This window comes from Acanthochromis polyacanthus, chromosome 3 (assembly GCF_021347895.1).
Source record: "Acanthochromis polyacanthus isolate Apoly-LR-REF ecotype Palm Island chromosome 3, KAUST_Apoly_ChrSc, whole genome shotgun sequence".
Lineage (NCBI taxonomy): Eukaryota > Metazoa > Chordata > Actinopteri > Pomacentridae > Acanthochromis > Acanthochromis polyacanthus.
The window spans coordinates 14,589,918-14,606,600 of record NC_067115.1 but is presented as its reverse complement, the minus strand read 5'-3'; the positions used below and the strand labels follow the sequence as shown (position 1 = coordinate 14,606,600).

The 16,683-nt window shown below is 38.1% G+C and overlaps 1 protein-coding gene across 1 annotated transcript; it reads right to left on the bottom strand.

Moving 5' to 3' along the window:
* Positions 1 to 8,520: 8,520 nt before the first annotated feature.
* Positions 8,521 to 16,213, bottom strand: pycr1b (pyrroline-5-carboxylate reductase 1b). Its single transcript, XM_022207872.2, has 9 exons — positions 16,051 to 16,213; positions 15,307 to 15,411; positions 13,814 to 13,884; positions 13,462 to 13,641; positions 13,129 to 13,236; positions 12,847 to 12,960; positions 11,673 to 11,765; positions 10,805 to 10,968; positions 8,521 to 9,726 (listed from the first exon to the last, which is right to left on the bottom strand). The coding sequence occupies exons 2-9, from the start codon at positions 15,371 to 15,373 to the stop codon at positions 9,549 to 9,551; spliced, it is 975 nt and encodes a 324-aa protein (XP_022063564.1). The 5' UTR covers positions 15,374 to 15,411; positions 16,051 to 16,213; the 3' UTR covers positions 8,521 to 9,548.
* Positions 16,214 to 16,683: the final 470 nt, after the last annotated feature.

Sequence of the window (16,683 nt, the reverse complement as noted above, 5' to 3'; positions counted from 1 at the left end):
AATTTGCAAAAATCTTCAGGAAGAAAATCCCAATAAATCCTTAAAAGTTTCCCATAAAAGTTTTGTTTAAAAAAATCCCCAAATTTGGCATAAAATTCTTATAAATATTTTCAAAAAAATTAGTAAAAATCATCCAAAGAAATCTTAAAAATATCTAAAGTGATTACATATATATATCAGTAAAATTTCTAATACTTTCTTTAAGAATGTTCAGAAAAAAATCAACCAAAATCCAGCGAATTTTGTTGGATTTTGGTTGATTTTTTTCTGAATGTTGTTTAAAAAAGCATTTTTTAAACATTTCTTTTTTTTCCACAAAAAAATGTTTAGAATTTTCCCAAAATGTGGAAATTTTGCCTGTGAAAATATGCTTTTTTTCACTAATTTTCAAACTTTAAAATGAGTAAATTTGACCTGCTTGTGTTGTACGTTGCTTTGGACAAAAGCGTCTGCTAAATGAAATTGTAGAATTGTAGGACAACACGAGGGTTAAGATTTTAAGTTGAATCAACAAAAAAGTCTTTGTGGACTTTTAACTGGCTAAGAATGCTGCTTGTATGCTAGTTTTGTCCCCTATGAACCTAATTTACTGAGATGAGTGATCAAAATCCCTAAAGTATTAGGAACAGAATACATATGGGTCTACATTTTCCACAACATGTATTTTAAATGAGTTGTAAAAATGTAAAACGAGGTGTTAAATTATCTGATCTACAGAAAATAAGTTCAGTACACTTAATAATTTAAATCAACTAGTCACAGATAATTGTTTTAATTTAAAAAGGGAGTTTAAACGGTAAATCCTGGGAAATGAACAGGGGAATTTTTTTTCCGATAAGCTCAATTTATTTAGTTGAGTGAACCCTCAGCTGAATTTGTGCTTTTAATGCTAATCTAACAGAGTACATATGGACTTAATTTCAAACTGTAAAGGCCAACTTAAATTAACTGAACTAGAGAAAACAAGCTGAATAAATTTAGGATTTTAAGTTGAATAAAATGATCACACAGATGGCAATTGCTTTCCTTTTACAGTTTTAATTCTCTAGGCATCTTAGGAAGTCTGAAGTTGATCTGAATACAACAGTTAGACATTTTAAGTTCAAATAAACCTCACACCTTTACATTCACAGAACTCAAAAAGATGAGTTGATTAGACTAAATTCCTTTATGATGTTTTACAGTGTAAGTGTCAATTTGTGCCTTCTTTGCATTTATTTATTGTGGAAATGTCTTCAAAGTACTGGTCATTCAAACAGTGGGGTAACATCCAATACAAAATTATACACATTTCCTACAGGATTGTGCAAATTTAAATAGAAAAAATACAATTCCATATCTAAAAATTCTGATAGAACCAAACATGTTTCCCATAAAGTGGATAGATTGGAATATATATTCTACAGGATTCTATCTCTGAAGGTTAAAGTCCTTCAAGACTTTTTGATTGGGTTGTATCATCTACTAATAAAGTGTTTCTTTTGTATTTTTATGAGCAGGAACAGATGCATATGTTCTAAATATGGAGCGGAACATATCCCCCCTTCTATCTACACCTATGGCTCGAACAATAAAAATGAGAAAATATCTAATGCTGAACCAATGATGCTGTCATTTTCAATTAGCTTCAGGACTGTAGTGAGAATATTGAGTGTATATTTAAGAGGAAAACAGAGAAACTAATTAAAAGCACTAAATATACTGTAAGACACCATTATATCGACAACAAGTTAACATTTATCTACACACAGCAGTAAATGTAATGCAGTAAAGGTTCAGTTTTTGGCTTGAGAACTTTAACGAAGAGACAAAAACCTTTTCTGACGCAGGTTCTGTTTTTAAGCTGACAAAGTAATTTACAAAACACATCCAACTCACATGGAGATTCATATCACAACTGTTGTACTTCTTCTAAATCAAGGATGTGATATGGCAGTATCAACGATTGTGAAGTTCCTGACTCGGTTTCCACACATTTGCTGTATTGCATATATTTTGAAGCTGTTTTTGAGACCAAGAAGTTGCAAAAGACAATGTAATCTAGTATTAATTTAACAGTATGAAACCAGGGGATCAAACTTTGGTTTCACGAGTTTAATATTCAACACTTACTGATTTGGTATTTTTTTCATTTTGTGTTGTTAAAGTTCAGCGTGCTTGATCAGTTTGTGAATCAGATGACTTAAATGGGCAAATAATTTCATAATACTCCATAAACACACATCATACACCATCAGCCTTCATTTACAAAACAAGCAGAACTATTAGGACTGATGTACAGTAGCTTATCCACTTCCATTTCTGAGGGATTAATGACTTTGCAACAGGACTAGGAAGCACTCAGGCAGTATTAGCAGCCTATTTCCAGATAATGAAACTCAGTTTGTAGGAACTAGGCAGTATTACACAGCCAATGACTCATATTTCCACTTGGGCGTCCACGGGCCTTTGAGGAATAAATCTGTACCAGACTCCAGAAAGTGAAGGTACACTGTGAAATATCACTTTGGTATTTTTAAGGAAAAGACTATTAGACAGCAGGTTACTTAGGTCAGAGCAGGATTAGATATAAAAGCCACCCTTTCCCGCACTACTGATGAATGTCAGTCCTTGAGTAGAGGTGGCATGCTGTATATTGAGGAAATATGACATTAGAAATGCTCATTGTACTGCTAAAATGAAGGCAGTGGGAAATGACTAAGTGCATCAAGTACGGTACTTAAATACAATGTTGTGTCAGTGCTGTGCTACCAACCAGTACACAAATGTGTTAGAAAGGGTCACAATATTAAAGTGACACCTACTGATTAACACATGAATAAAACAATATACATTATTCTGAAATGAGCCATTCAGCATGATTAGAATTATTATTTTTACGTTTAGTCAAAGATGGAATTATATTATATAACCCTGATGTGTGAAGTGTCTTTGGAAACACATTTACTCGTGCAATTAGGCAACATTTTGAAGTATTTCTTGGTCAATATATAATTGAGGGACTTTTGAAGTCCATGGGATACACATTTTTATTAACAGCAAAAAAGCTAATATTTTTTTATGTTCATTATGATCATGTCTTTACAAATTCCATCACTATTTATTATGGAAACAATCACTTATGAATAAAAAATGACTGGATATTGCTAAAATGTCAACTAAATAACTGTCTGAATTTAATAACAACTATCTTCTAATTAGCTCAACAATAATAAAATTAGCTTTTTCAAAAATTGTTTTGATTGTGTTTTTTTAGTTGAGATAATAATGACAGATATTTCTTTTTTGGCAATATATCAAATTATATTTGGAAATTAAGAAATTGTATCTGTGTCTGAGAAATCACTTTCTCCTAAGTTACCCATTGTTAATTCCAAATCACATGACCTGCTCCACATGATGTCATTCCCTCCTGAAGAAAAGACTGGCAAGACTCCAAGGCTTTCTCAGTTATTTAATATAAAGTAGTGTGTGAGTCAAGTGTGGATTTATCGCATGTCAACAGGTTTACTACAATATCCTTATTAATAACTTTAAATTTTACTCAATTTTACAGTATATATAATACTTACAAGAATCTTTCTGTAAAAATGCCATGCGGTGTTTGGTTATAAGCGGCCATGTTGATTTCAGGCCTGAAAACAGTAAAAATGTCAACTATGATACAAAAAGTCCTGCAATTATATACGTCCCTTATGATTATTTTGAGGGGACTATTGTCACTGGCCGCTACATCACAATTCTCCCCTACATCTCAAATTGAAATATTGTTGTTTTTTTAACCCCATTTACTCTCTTTGATGATTACATTAGTAGGTTAATTTGCAGCTCTGATTAAGAAATTAGTGGATTTCGCAGAAAAATCCCAATAAAACACAATTCTGTAAAACGATAATGTCCAACAACAGTGCAGAGAGTACGTCAGCATAATGCTTGCATTTAAAATTGAACTCAAGGAATACTTTTGTACTTAAGTGTAGTGTTGAAATTGAATTATGTACTTTTATAATACTACTTAAGTACAAAACTGGAATACTTGTACTTAAATTGAGTACTTTTATACTTCTACTACATTTATCTGACTGCTTTAGTTATTCAAAAATCAAGATTTTAACACACAAGAGTAATTCTTTGTTACACTGTATTCCATTATTCCACATGTATGAATTCTATATGATATAAGTATTACATATTGTATATATTATACATTAACTGTGTGTAGAAATTGAGCTGGAATTGTTGCTTGATTGACTGAAATTAAATACGAGATTAGATTAATGTTTCAGTAATTTTTCATGTCAAGAAATTCACAGTTCCAGCTTTTTAAATATGCGCTTTTGCTGCTTTGCTTTCAATCGTTTTGGTAACTTGGAGATTAAAGCTGTTGTTTGGACAAAGTAAACATTGTGAGGGTGACACTTTGAGCTCTAAAACTATGTAATGACTTTTTACAAATGAAAAAAAAATCAACCGAATAATCCATGATGATAATAATCACCAGGTAGAGCTTAATATGTAATCATTTTGCTACATCTCCACAATTACAACAATAAAATGCTGCATTTATATTAATGCATGGGTAATGCTAATGTAATGATATAATATATAATAATATTAGAGTCACGGGGGGTCAATATTCCTGCAGTGAGTACTTTTTCTTTTAGTACTGAGGTATCTCAAGCATCTTGAATGCAGGACTTTTTCTTTTAATGAAGTTCTTTTAAAAGTACTTTTATGAGTTTTAGTATATCTTACTGATTTCTTCTGTATACAGAACTGTGATTTATTAAATGCACAGCATTTTCTCAAGTAGAAGCGACACAAATACTTTGTCCACTGCAGTACCTAGAAAGCCATCAGGAAAATAAAGGTGTGTGTCTGCGGGAATCCTCTTGGCCTGTACAAGCGCAAGTTGGCTGAGAGAGGGAAGCTCATAGTGCTCATTCACTGACAGTGTGGCAACTGTCAGAGTTTCCTCTTTCTGCGACCGTTTCAACAGACAGCTGCACAAAGCTGATACTGTATCAGCTACAAGATCACGGCCATGTACAAGTCACATACAAACACACACACACACACGCAGATTGCTGACAACGCTGCATTGCACTAAAAGCAAAAGGGGGGAACATGGAAAACAAACACCTCTTTTCTCGCTTGTCTATGTAAGTTTTTCATTTTGGAGAGGATTAGGTGGCCGCTTGGTGAAAACAGCTCTTTCATCTGTTTACTCATCATGGCTTCTGGCGCTCCTCCTGGCTTTGATACAATATGCAAACAACCATGTTACTGCAAAGGTCAGTGATTACATTGATTGAATGGAGATGACAGGTAGCATCTGGCCTACCTGTGGATAGAAATCCCATGCTGGGCTGGAGCCCACACACACACACACACACACACACACGCGCGCACACACACACACACACACACACACACACACACACACACACACACACACACACACACACACACACACACACACACACACACACGCCATCCAAACTTTCCACTCAGGATTATCTACCACTGAACTGCCATCTTAGACCCTCAGCCGGTGTCGAGATGATTGACACAGAGCACATCCTCTTCACCTTGGGTGGAAGAGAAGCGCTCAAAGCCGCCCAACCAACCAAAGGTAACAGAAGTCTAATAATGAGAGGCAAATGGAAGTCTCTCCAGGAATGGCTAATCTTAACGGACAGCAGCAGGAGTAAGCGAAGAATAACCTTTTGGAATAAAAGAGGGATTACCAAGACACTTCAGCAGCGGAGGAAAAACCATTGCACGCACAAATAAACAGCCAGAGTGCACTAAGAGCACGCAGGACGCAATTTAATCAAGGGACACTGGTGTGTGTATTAGTTTAAGGAAAATAGCCTAATCCTACAACAGCTATAAATTGTTCAATTATAATGAGGACATGGCTCTTCACAAACCATCACTCCTCTTCCATCATTTTTACTTCGCCATTATGCACCTGTGTATTGCCTGAATACACTCACAGGCCTATCTCATTCCAACACAAAGTGCTGGTTGTTAATCCAAAATGTTGCAGCCTGGAGTGCAGCAATGGGCCCGAATATCTAAAAAGCCCTTTACAGACCTGAAGCCTGCTGTAGCCATGCTTTCTTAATACACCCAAATGTTACCGCACTTCTGTCCTCTGCTATCAGCTAATTCACAATTCATTGATATTTAGTGTCTATAAACCCTCAACACCCAGTGGCGGAAAGCAGCATCTACTCAAATATTGAACTTATGTGAGATTTTGAGGTACCTGTAGTTTGCTTTGACTATTTCCATTATATTTTCTCTCTGACTTCAACATTTACCTTACATCTGTATGTACTGGTTACTTAATCCCGTCTGATTTTGTTGGCCGATATTAAGCTATCACAAATATATCAGTACGTACTGGAAAAGTTTTCCACAAACAGAATCCTGAGGTAAATTAGAAATGCTGTCATGACATAGTTTGCTCAGCAGATTCCATTATTTACAATCAACACTCTCTGCAGCACATGTAGCCGAATATGTATCACAGCTGAGGAGATGGTGGTGCGGAGCCAAGTGGCGCCTTCTCAGTATGTTTCTGATTTGTGAAATATATTGCTGGCAAGGCAATTAGGTTTTGGGATAATTTAAATCTAAAGTCATGATATACTTTGTTCAGCACAGCAAGTTCAGGTCCCTTGTTTACAATCAGCAGTGTCTGCAGCACATGTAGCAGAGCATATATCAGAGTTGAGCAGACAGTGGTGTGGAGTCAAGCAGTGTCTGTACAGTGTGTTGCTAAACTGGTTGTAAAATGCATTGATAGAAAGTTATTACATAATGACCCATTATTTTCCTGTTGAAAAGGGTTAGGATAAAGTGGTGCATATGTAATGGATGGATAAATATAAATCTAACATATCCATGAAGAATATCAGTCAACATATTGACATCTGAATATTTTACTCATTAATTTATTATATTATGTGACATCTGCATGGCAATCCTCAGTGCCACCTATTTGCTAGTTTTTGGATTAGCTGGAGTCTGCCCAGGGCTGCAAGGTGGCTCGCACTGTTGTCTTGCAGCAAGAAGATCCCCAGTTCATGTCCCGGCCTGGGCCTGGGATCTTTCTGCATGGAGTTTATATGTTCTCCCTGTGCATGTGTGGGATTTCTCTGGGTACTCCGGCTTCCTCCTACTGTCCAAAAACAAGCTGAGGTTAATTGGTAACTCTAAATTGTAGCCCTGCGATAAACTTGCAACCTGTCCAGGGTGTCTCCTGCCTTCGCCCCAAGTCAACTGGGATAGGCTCCAGCCCCCCTGTGACTGTAATTAGGATTAAGCGGTGTATAGATAATGGATGTAGTGAGCCCATGCAAAGATGGCCACACTAAGTCTCAGAACCCCTCATCAGGAAACCTACGTGTGACGTCACACAGGGTTTGTCCATATTTATGTACCGTCAGTTAGTTTATGAAATCTTTCGAAAAAGCTTGTCATGTCTGGATGATTAGCACCAAAGACAGAGTTCCCCTTAAAATATGAATTTCACCAAATTAGCAGAGATAAAAGGAAACAATGAGTACAAATTTGTGTAACAGAAATCTACGTTTTACTACATTTTCTATTACCATCTAATGACTCTTCTGGGTGTTCATGTGACTCTGGAAAAGTTACATTTCTTGGTCAAACACCATTTGAGTCAACCAAATAACCAACTCTACCTCAATCATCTATTAGTACTTAAACATCAGCTATCCAATACTATATATGGTATCTTTCACATGAGACATTTTCTTTACATTATGCATTTTAAACTAGAACTTTGAAAGCAAGACTTTTATTTGTATTGAAGTATTATACTTAGCTTGAGGTACTTTTAGTTAACACAAATCTTTCATCGTGTGCTGCACCCCAAAGTTGCTGATCTAATGAAGAGAAGGTTGGATCTGTAAAGAAAACCATGATCCCCACCTCCCTGGTCATGAGTCCGGGCTGACAGAAAGCTTCTAAAATTGGACTGTGTTTCCTCTTCAAACAGCCAATCACAATGCACGTCAAAGCCCGTGAGGAAAAACACGTTTACGTCTTATTATTTAAGGCACACAGAGGGTCTAATTTTAGCAGAAGAGGGATCTGATTGGGAAAGAATTCAGGAGGCAGTGACCTACAAGCAGAGACAAAATAAGACCTGGGGAGAGTTTTGAATGACGAGTGGGTGAAACATGTAATAGTAGCTGCACAGCTAATGCCGTTTACCAATAAGTGAGGCCGTGTAGTTATATTTGATGCTAGACTGGGGTCAATTTTAAGTCACTCTCAGCTGGCAGCAATGTGAAGAGGGTAATTTGAGCTTCACAGGCATGTGGGAATGAGTCACATTGATCAGAGGGCGCCATCTGGAGGCCAGGGTGCATATTAATTACTCAGTGATGGACAAACAGGAGACCTAAATCTGTAAGTGTTAAGAAAAAAAAAAAGCTTTACAGAGTGACCAAATCAAAACAAAGAGTAATAAAGAAACCAGATTATGCTTCTTTAATATCAACTTCTTGACTCGGACCCATTCAGTGGCTGATGTGTCAAACAAAACAATACATGAAACATTATGGGGATAAAATTTAAAGAACAATACAAAATGCACAGCTTGGACGGATTGATGGCTGGCATAATGCCTTTACATCGTTGTCTACATAAATTGCGTATCACTGGGAACATAATTTAAGCGGTTCCAGATAACATCACACTCCTTTAGGAGAAGACCTCTTTGCCTTTGGGTTTTAAGACGCACAATGTCCTTCAGCACAACAAAAACATGCGGAAATCAGAAGTGTATTAAAGCTCAGAATGACCTTTATGAGAGAAAAAATATGTTCTGGGCCAAAGGCACAAAGTCTGTAATGTGCTAGAAGACGATAGTGTTAATATATGACAACCAAAAGTTATCAAAATCCTTGTTTGATCCACATTCAGTCCTTGTTAACAGCATAATACTGTTGGCCAAAGCTAATTATTTGCAAAAAGAAAAAAAGGGTACATGATGACTTCCACTATGACTTTTTTTTAAAGACAGACATTAAAGACATACAATAATAGCTTTATGTTATCTAGCAGCCATCTGCTGCCTGGTGTGTATCAGGAGACCATGATGGCCCACCAGGTCATTACCATTTAACGGCCCGAGAGACTCTCGAGCAGACAGACAGATTGTAAATGCACTTCTGCTCTTCAGTGCGTATCTGGGTTTGTGTATATGTAGATAGTAATCCTGCATCACAACATAAGGCTGTAACTGTGAGCAATGTGTGCAGAGGACACCTGTGCTTGTGTGTAATTTGGTGATGTCATCACCAGGTCCACAGTCTGCATGTCACTCAAGTACGAATAAATCATTTGGCAAAGTGCGGATATGATTTTTGAACAGTTCTGAGTCCATTTTTTCACTTCTATGGTTGAACATCGTCTTAAAACGTATGCATGTCCACATATGTACACAGTGGTACACTGAAAGCTGTAACATGTTGTTGGTGTGTGTCTGTCTCTCTGTGTACTCAGTTCTTCTTCTTGATCCCAGAGGTACGATTGTTGAACAAGCTGAGCCCTGCTTTGCCGTTCCCATTAGCCACTCCGCTGACTGTGACTCCGGGCTGCTGGAGGACTTTGTCCAACGTGGTTTTTTTGATGGCTGCTGGAGAGATTCGCTCCTGGTCTGCCAGCGACTGCAGCTCCCTGAGAAAACAAGAGAAACCTTAAAGTCAGCTGTACAGTACTAATGAAGGTGTGTATGTCGTATTTTTTTCATCCATTTCATCTAAAGATAGCAACACACTTCAACCCTCTGAACCCCAAGCAGTTTGTGTGTGTTTTGTGCTCAATTTTTACTCACTGTGGGCTTATTTTTCACTGTATTATAAAGTGCTGCTCCTTTATGGAAACAGCAACACCATGACTAGAAGTTTAGAGAACTCAAGAATGTCTTTTTCCACAGTTACCAACAATGGAAACAACATGTACAGCATTTTCCCAGATGCTACCAATACTGGAAAAGAAAACGTTAATTCTGTATTCTTTAAATGTTATATTATTTCTATTTTTATTCTGCTATGAAGTTTTTCAGTTGTCTTCTATCTGATCCGTGTAAACACAGCCTACCATTTTTAACTTTCCCCCCAGAACGGTACATCACAGATAAGTAGTGCAAAGACCATCAGAAAGCTGAAAAGCTGGCGATTCTTTCTGATTTTACAAGTTCTGGTGCTAATAAATAATGCAATGCTGGTATTTTTCTGAAAATAGCATGCCTGATAATCCTGCTGACAGGTTTGGGGGTTTGGAAGTTTAATACTCTGAGATGAAGTATCACAAATCTGTCAGGACCAAAACTGGAGAAGAATTCCACACCTGCAATATTTTCAGTACATTTCTTTAAAAGAATGGGAACAATATGACATCCTTTCTACATAATTCATACAACTTAATATCAAAATAGTTGCTTCAAATGAACTGTCTCAAACTAGTTTCAATTGTCAAAAAAATGCAAAAGTTGGGGGATTTCATCGTCAACAGCCTGCCGCTTTTCTTTGCCTTTCAGATCAATGTAAATTTAGTAACTCTGGCTCACTGATCAGATTTAGTCACTATTAAGCAATGAAATAATCATTAGCTGCAGCACTACCCAAATTCAGGACACCTTGACAGTTGCTGAGGTGATGAAAACCTTGGGATACAAGCACAGTAGGAGATAAATAATTGAGAAAGTGTGAGGTGCAGGCGTGTGCATTTGCATTTCCACATGCCACAGTCTCACCGTGTCCTTATGCACGAAGCCTCCACCGCGTTGATCAGGAGGCTGCGGAAGCCGCCACTCTCCAGAAAGTGCAGGGCGTGGATGGTGGCGCCCCCTGGTGAGCACACGTTGTCCTTCAGCTGACCGGGATGCTGCTCCGAATCCAGGAGCATCTTAGCTGCTCCCTGAAGGGAACACAGAACGTAAAATTAAAGGAGGGAGCAATTAATTTACGCAACAGCTTTTTGTTTCCTCCTCTACAGTCGCTAATGCACCGCTTGTAGTCAGCAGCATTAATGCTTTTGACAGTTTGTCTAAAGCTTATTTTTGCTTCCATTTTATATTATGTTTCATATTTACGTTTATCCTTTGGTGATTACTATCGGAATGGAGCACATATGCGTTGTGTTGCTGTATCACAAATGATGACATTCACATGAAGAGAACACAAACTAATTTCAAGAAATCTGTTCTGATGACCGGCCAAATTCTGATGGCAACACTGTCTTCATTAATATAATCAACTAACATTTACGTTTTAGGGTGAAAATAGCTATTTCAAATTTGCATAGACCCTGAAGAAAACAGCTACAGGATCAAAATGCACCCTTTTTAATTTTTTAATCCTTTTCTTCTCCTTTCTTGGCAAGCCAGAATGCCCTGTAGGTGTTTATTTTCCTGGCATTTCATTATTTCATTGAACAAAAGTCAGCAGTTATCAGACAGTGGAATGGCTGAGTGCACCGAAAGCAGCAACTAAATCTTAATGAGATTTCTGCCTCACGTAAGATGCACAGACTTGGACTGAAGACACTTAATTTTGAGAAGACGTGCAGCGAGTGAGATACGAATACCAGAAACACACATACAAACAATAAGGACAACTGACCAATAGGGCCTGAGCTCCAAGTCTGACAGCGAGTCTCCTGGGCAAACCCATCTTCACGCCTCCGTCTGCAAGAGCATCCAGGGCTGTGAACGCCTGTTTGAACACAAAGCAGTCAGTTTTTATTTAAGGTGTCATCAGCACATGTTCACAGATGTACAGCCACCATAAAAACACATAAACACATAGTAATCTGAAGCACCACAGAGTTTTCTCCTTTACTAATTAACTACCTTTGCTTCTGTACAGTGTGAGGTAGAACAATTGATTTGCCGCTTCCAGGAAAGCTAGTTCTTTAGATGTGCAGTCGGACAGCGAGTCAGGAAAAAAAATGTTCTCAGATCCTTTCAGTTGTATTTGAAAATACCTCTCTAACGCTCAATCTCTACACAGAGCACCGATAAAAACCCACAGACACAATTATTCCTAATTTCCTCAACCACTGTGCTGAAGGATGTGTTGAGATTTGGAAATACGCACACAGAGATACAAGTCATTACCACAGCTGGGCTCACTCTCTGGAGAAATATATGCATTCATTTAAGCTCTTCTTCCTGTCACTGTTTTTCCGATGTCTAGACTGACTGACAGTGTGAACATGCAGACGGTTTTAGCAGTCAGCACAGTCCTAACTGCTGCGCATAAACCCAAAATAACATGTCGTTGTGTCAGCCAGTCAATCAACAAGCAATACATTTTACGTCATTTATCATTCAAAATAGCACACATTTTACACTTACAACTTTGAAGATGTGCTTACTTTTCTCACTGTTTTCTCATGAGCTGATCACTTTGTCATTACTTTTGACATCTCCGAGACAAAAAAAAAAAAAAAAAAAGTTGGGCGAGGTGCTGCCTGTGAAACCTGTCAGTTTAAGATAAACATAAGTAATGGCAACCCATCTTCCAAAAACAGAGCTTATCAGAGCAGTCATGCATCAATCCAAATGAGTCTCTGTAGCTCTCCGAGTGCAAAATGTAGAGTTAGGAAAAAATTCTTATTTACGAGCTGCAAGATGAAGTTGTAACCACCAACTGTGCAGCAGGCTCAGATTTAGTCTGCTTGAGGATAAAGGATTTCACAGATTATTTCCATACTGCAAGAGCTCACTGTAGTGGCCAAAACTGGATCCATGACACGAGTCTAGGAAATATTAAAAGTCCTGAAGTTACTAACATAGGCAGGTCCGCTGCCGCTCAGACCGGTGACAGCATCAATGAGGTCCTCCTCCACCTCAGTGCAGAAACCTACGCTGGCCATCAGCTGCTCCAGCAACTTGCCATCCTCCACCTTAAATAACAACAAAATGCTGGTCAGTGAGGCTAGAAAGTCCAGCCTCGGTGTGCAGGTCTATGATGGTACGAATCTCAACATGTCTTGACAGTTAAGTGAACCCCCAAAATACCATTCAGAAATATTTTGAACCTTTTTCATAGCAGTCATTTCATTACTTTTTACCTCAGCATGTGTTCCTGTGGCATACACCGTAGCTCCCTCTCTCACCACCACTGGAGTGTTTGTCATACACCTCATGACTTTAGGAGCCGTACGATACTGAAGCAGCTTCTGTAAAATCACAGAAATCTCTGTAAACGAGACGGCACCTAACAACTTTTTTCTTATGTTTGGAGTTGTGCCAGGCTGAATAAACTCAGTCTGAGAAATGGAGGATGCAAAATGTTTTTTTTAATTGTATATATAAAGGCTTGAACAATAAGGTGTGTAGCATCTGTAAACTTCAACACACTGAAAAGTCTGCATTTCAGGAGGGAGATGGTGAGTGAGGCTTACCTTCTCTATGGAGTTGATGGTAACACCTGCTGCACAAGAAACTATGAGATGACGGTCCTCGATGTCTGGTCCTATCTCATCCAGAACAAAGGGGATAATGTGGGGCTTGACAGCCAGAAAGAGCACGTCGCTCTTGTTAACCGTCTCTTTGTTGCTCGTCGTCAAGTTTACGCCCATTTTCTGCAGGAAAACAAGAAAAGGAAGTGAGTGACTGTGAAGAAAGAGGATGTTACAGAGGAAAGGAAGCAAACAGGTGTTATTATAGTGGCGTTCACACATTCAAAATTCAAACACAAGCTGACACTCGCACACATGCTCCATCGCACGATCAAGCAAAAACTGATCTCCTCACCCTCAGTCCTGTCACAGTGGGCAGGTCTGTGTCTGGGGAGCTGGCTGTAATCCTGTGTGTGGCAATCACACCTGTGAAAAAGTGGAGAGTGAAGTGTAAGGATGCACAATGAAAGAAGGAAAATGAGAACTTATTCATTCTCTGAGTGGAAATCCACACTGCAGCAGCACAACTGAGTAAATAAAGTCCTTTTCAAACTTGGGATCTGTAACATTTCTTGCTTTCTTTTATACTCCTTCAACATCCTTCAACATATCCGGACATAGGTGAGTTTTTCGTTAATGCTCCTTGTGGCTTCATTCAGACAAATCCTACACAGTGACACCAGGTTTGACAGTACACCAGCTGATGTGTAATACATGATAATGCAACCCGACAGCTGTGACGGGGCTCAGCTGTCAACCTGACGGCCGCTATGCAACAAATGACTTCAGTGTAGCTGATAAACAGTGACTTTGTTACATAGCTCACCTGTCTGATGTGAAAAAATGCACACAGTGTGTTAGATCCTGACTCACACTGATCCTGTCGCCATATTGGAGATCATTTATAAGTAACTACTTAAGTTACCAGTGTCGCTGTTGTATTGTTTCACAAGCGAAGAAAAGATAAAACCGTTTTAATCCTAAATGATAATATTTTGCCCGAAACAACACTAGATAACATGAGAAATGCAGGGCCAAGTAGAAAAGCAATAAGATAAAAGTACAAAACATAACTGAAAATAAAATGACGTAAGCTAAAATAAAACTAAAATAGAAAAAGCAATAATACTGGCAATGATATTGATGTAGTTAAGTAATGTCAGACAAGATAATGAAATATTGCACATTAAATGCAAATACTTAACATTATACAGAAATGTTGCAAATAAAATTTCAACATTGCACATGCTAGTAAAAATATTGCGTGCAACCCTCTCACTTTAGAGACATTCATAATTCATATAGATCCTGCTACGGTTTGATGCAGCAGGTATTTAATAAACTCAGCAGAGAGATTCCTACAAACAGCTGGAAGCAACAAACTGAACTTAAAAAAAATAAAAATGTATAGATATGAGTGTCATTCTTAATCTGAGCTTTAAGTCTGTTTTGAATGCAATAAACTTATACTTTTATGGACATTTCAGTTTGGAGCCTAACAGATGTGAAATTGTGAAAAACGAGAAAGGTGCTTTATGATTTTGGCAGGTACACTGTGCCTTTAGCGTCTGCTGTAATGTTTCTGGATGAGTAACAGCCCTGAAATGTGGAAAAAGTATTCCCTAAATCTCTTCACACAACTCAAAGTACTTACACTTTTACACGTCTGTTTGTTAATGTGAATGCATGCAGTTCAGAATTGTGCACTGTTGAAAGTTTCCAGGTCAGATTTTGTAAGACAGCTTTCATAACCTTTGTGAAAATTCAAACAAGAAGCTAACATGTTCAGTTGCTGTCAGATTAATGGAAAAGGTCTGAAAAAGGCTTAATTTTACGACAACACCTCACCTGCAGCAGTGAAACCCTTCACCAGTGCATGAGCCAGCTGGCCCGCTCCAATGAATCCAACGCTCATCCTGTCAGATGATGTGGCGTTTCTGACCTGGACAATAACTGCAAAAGAAAAAACAGATGCCGCTGACTGTAACTTATTTCACTGTACCAAATTGTTGAACTAAAACACAACATGCTTTTCACTGTCTTGTTTCTGAACTTGTCGAAAAGTAAAGAGACAGGCTTTGGTGGTGATGAAATCTGGAGAAAAATCCTGGAGCTGGTCCACAGACAGACAGGGAATAATGATGAAACACCTCCTCTGACATTTTGGCAGCATTCATGGGTGACTTTAGTGTTACACTGGCACAGATAACAGCTTTACATTCACTTAAAACTCTTATGCATGCAATTTTTCAAACAAAAAACTGGCAGCCTCTATTTCAGTGTGAACTCAGCTGAGGACACTTTGATTTCTATTTCAACAAGACCACTAAGTTTGTAGTTTTTCAGTTAAATATCATGGTATTTTAGCATTTAAGTTGAATTTCGGTATCAAGGTTACCCTTTGACACCCTCTAATGTTTGCTATCTATCCATTGTTTAATGAGGTGTTAGCATTAGCACTCCAGTTGATGCTTATCAGGATGTTAGCATCTGCTAGCTAGCTAATGACCGTCTGTGGTCAGCTAGCTGCTCAGCTAACAGCCAGAAATGAATAAGAAAAGCAGCAAATACCGAATAAACAAATCTTGATACCTGTCCTTAGATGTTTCCGCTGAGGCTCCTGAGCTGACAGACGTAACTTGTCGACGTGACCGTTATTTCCCGGCGTGAGAAAAAAAAAGAAAAGAAAAGAAAACACCACTTTTCGTGTCAACGTGGCTTCCTTTTCACTCAACCCCCTATGTGGTCTATACCGGTAATAGACAGCGAGACTGGCCAATCATGATAGAGACATCAGGAGAAATTAACCAATGAGAAGTTATCTTTGTAAATATAGACGGGGTTTGTTGTCCGGCCCGCCCAGTTGCATCAGTCTTGTGAGTTTAATCGCGTGGAAGCAGCAAGCGGAATATAGGTCAAATACATGAACCATGACGGGCAAAGTAGGTCATGTTTATATTGGGAAGAGCACGTATATTTTTTAGCAGCACCTATTAGCACCATTTCTGACTGATTAAATACAGACACATCAGATATTGACTGGAGACTGAAAACGGAGTACCTCTAGAAATATAGCATTTAATATAAAATACATTAGCAGATCTGTCTGTCTTCTTGAATGTCACATCAAGGGCAGTGGTGAAAATTAAATTGCATTTTAAAAAATATTAAAAATTCCATTTACTTAACTGCTGTGCCAAGTGCAATTTGGAATTTACTTGATTA